At 41.2% G+C, this 2,865-nt stretch overlaps 1 protein-coding gene across 1 annotated transcript; it reads right to left on the reverse strand.

The window, feature by feature from the left end:
- Window positions 1–737: 737 nt before the first annotated feature.
- On the reverse strand, window positions 738–2,236 carry LOC120728935 (E3 SUMO-protein ligase ZBED1-like). The gene is made up of 2 exons (XM_040024184.1): window positions 1,403–2,236; window positions 738–1,212 (listed from the first exon to the last, which is right to left on the reverse strand). The coding sequence occupies exons 1-2, from the start codon at window positions 2,216–2,218 to the stop codon at window positions 739–741; spliced, it is 1,290 nt and encodes a 429-aa protein (XP_039880118.1). The 5' UTR covers window positions 2,219–2,236; the 3' UTR covers window position 738.
- Between the last annotated feature and the right edge of the window lie 629 nt (window positions 2,237–2,865).

Below are 2,865 nucleotides of genomic sequence, written 5' to 3' on the forward strand. Positions count from 1 at the left end.
TCTGGCATCAACATGCAGTGTGGGCATCCCTGAGGGTTCGCCAGTGAAGCCTGAGCATGCTTGGCACTAGGGGTGTGTATTGGCAAGAATCTGGCGATACAATATGTATCATAATACAGGGTAGACGATACGATACGATATATTGCAATACTAAAAGCCAGACGATATTTGTGTTTAGTAGGACTAAATTTAATTAGGAAAACTCACAGTAAACAGTCCAAACTGTTTAATGCTTGACATGAAACATCTGAAACAAAAACACTCTCTAAGTTCAAAATGAATGGAGAAATTAACATCTGCCTTATTAGAAGTCATGTCAAATAAACAAACAAAAACTACTTTACTGAAATATCAAGTATTTTTTAACATGAAAAAAGTAAACATGTAACACTGAAGTCTTTCTAAGTACTATGATTGTAAAATACTTATCCAAAAACTGCTCTATGGAGCATCAAAACAAAGTAATTTTTATGTGACCTTAACATAAACAAATATAAATCAAAAATGAAACTGCTTGAAGAATCCATCCAAGTAAACATTAACAAAAAATGTAAAGTGCTATTACAACTAAGTGTTAATAAAATAAAGTACAGCTCTGCAGTGTTCATCAATGGAACACTTTTAGTACAACCTGAAAAAAGGAATTTACTCATCTAAATAAAAGTGCTTATGAGACTCAACCAAAATGTCAAACATTCTCATATCAGAGATTTTACATGTGTAGTGTTTTCTCAGTGTTTATTTTTCAATTTCCAGATTTTTGTGCAGGAATACAAGCTGATCGACATGGTCAGCTCTCAGGACACTTCTCTGTGCATTTACTATGTCTCCTGCAGAGGAGAAAACTCTCTCTGCAGAGACACTTGTTCCAGGAATGCATAGGAAACTCCTTGCTACTTTGGATAGCTGAGGGTATTCCTGTTCATGGTCCTTCCACCAACTGAGAGGATTTCCTGTGAGAGGCAAAGGGGTCTCATCTCTATACCTCTTGATCTCAGCTGCAGCAACATCATGTTCTGATTTTGGTGCAGTATTGTCACTAGTAGAGGCAAACGTAGCTCCGAGCAAGTCCACCAATGCACATGAGGTCCTCTGTCTCTTTAGGGGTGGCCGAGGGATGGAGTCAAAGTTGTCTTTGATATGTGGGTGATGAGCCTCCTTTGTGGCATTCTCTTCCTCCACCTGTTTGTCAGTCTCCTCATTCTTTTGCTGCTGAAAAACATTAAATTCAAATAGTATTAATGTCAGAAAGTCAAAATTCAAATCCAAGATTCACCCTGTTTTTCACTAATATTTGATGACAAATGTCATCAATATGCATTTTTTTTTTTTGCTTTTTACTGTATTCACTTGCTTATAACTTCAGTTGAATTTTTCCAAATAAATTAATTTATTTACTTACATTTTCTTCCTTCTTTATCACAGTCACCACAGTGTCCAACAGTCTGGAATAGGTCTCACTGGTCTCTGCTTCAGACAGGAAGGGCAGGTCCTTAAACCGAGGATCAACAGTTGATGCCATCCATAGTGTCTCCCTCTCATTTACATATCTCTTTCCCAGATCTTCTGCTATGGCAGTCTTAATGTCCCTTACTGTCGGTGTATCATCAACACTTTCTTGTGCACCCATCACAAGCTTGGAATGAAGAGGAGCAATGATGGACAGGGTTGGCATACTCTCCTCTGACATCACCAGGGTGGCGTCCTTCATAGGCTTGAGTGCCCTGACAACTTCTTCTGCACATGTGATGTCAGATTCACTTAATGTGAAAATTTCTTTTTCACTCTTCCTAACTTCTGCAGAAAGCAGAGCTGCACAGATGGCTGGTTGCTGTTCTAAAAATCGTTCTATCATATCATAGGAGCTGTTCCATGTTGTAATTATGTCCGTGATCAATCTGTGAGCTGGTAGCTGAAGGAGGCACTGTTTCTGCTTCAACTGGTTGCTGGCTGTGGTGCTGCGCCTGAAAAAGGCTGTTACACGTCGGATCCTCCCGAGAAGTCGCACCACGGATTGTATTTTCAGTGCTTTCTGTGAGGCGAGATTCAGACTGCGTGCAAAATATTGTATGTGCGTCATGCCTGCAAGTCTAGCCGCGAGAGCCATGTTTGGTGCATTATCGGTAACAACAACAAGGTCCTTTGCGTTCAATCCCCATTCAGCCACAGCGTCAGTTAGTAACGCTGCAATCTGCTCACCTGTGTGACTGTCATGCATGGCTCGGGTTTGTAGTACATGAGACTGATGGTTCCACTGATCCGTTATGTGATGTGCTGTAACAGTTACGTACGATTCAGTGGCTCTCGAAGTCCAAGCGTCGCATGTCAGAGCAACTGTCTCAGCCGAGCTGAGAGAGTCCAGCACTGTCGCTTTGACTTCTTGGTACAACTTTGGCAGAGCGATGTCCGTGATGTGTTGTCGAGAAGGAACGGTGTAACGGGGCTCCAGCGTTTTAATCATATTACGAAATCCTTTATTCTCCACAACACTCAGAGGGCGCATGTCTTTGCAAATAAAAACAAGTACTGACTGCGTTATTTTTGTTGCACGAGTTGAAGTTGCTGGTAGTTTCGAAAAGTTAACTTCTTCAATTGTCCGTTGAGAGGGATCACCTCGTTTCGTTTTAAAATTAGCATTTGACGCTAGGTCGCTATGGTGTCTAGACACATGTGTTCGTAAATTTGTTGTGTTACCGGAATATTTGACTCTGGCGGTGCAGATTTTACAGACTGCATAGCTCTTGTCATAGTCTTTACTGCCTTCTTTTGTCCTAAATCCAAAATAAGTCCACACATCAGCTTTGAAAGCTGCGGGGGCCGGCTGTATTCTCTCCTCTTCAGTCATCAGTTAGCTAGCATCACACA

This window comes from Simochromis diagramma, unplaced genomic scaffold (assembly GCF_900408965.1).
Source record: "Simochromis diagramma unplaced genomic scaffold, fSimDia1.1 OVJJ01000302.1, whole genome shotgun sequence".
In the NCBI taxonomy this organism is placed as follows: Eukaryota; Metazoa; Chordata; class Actinopteri; order Cichliformes; family Cichlidae; genus Simochromis; species Simochromis diagramma.

Bases quoted from the DNA above. Each gene is read 5' to 3' on its own strand.
- LOC120728935 (XM_040024184.1), bottom strand. From the start codon at position 2,218: ATGCATGACAGTCACACAGGTGAGCAGATTGCAGCGTTACTAACTGAC. The intron at 1,213-1,402 runs GTAAGTAAATAA...AATGTTTTTCAG, and splicing joins TGATAAAGAAGGAAGAAAAT to CAGCAAAAGAATGAGGAGAC.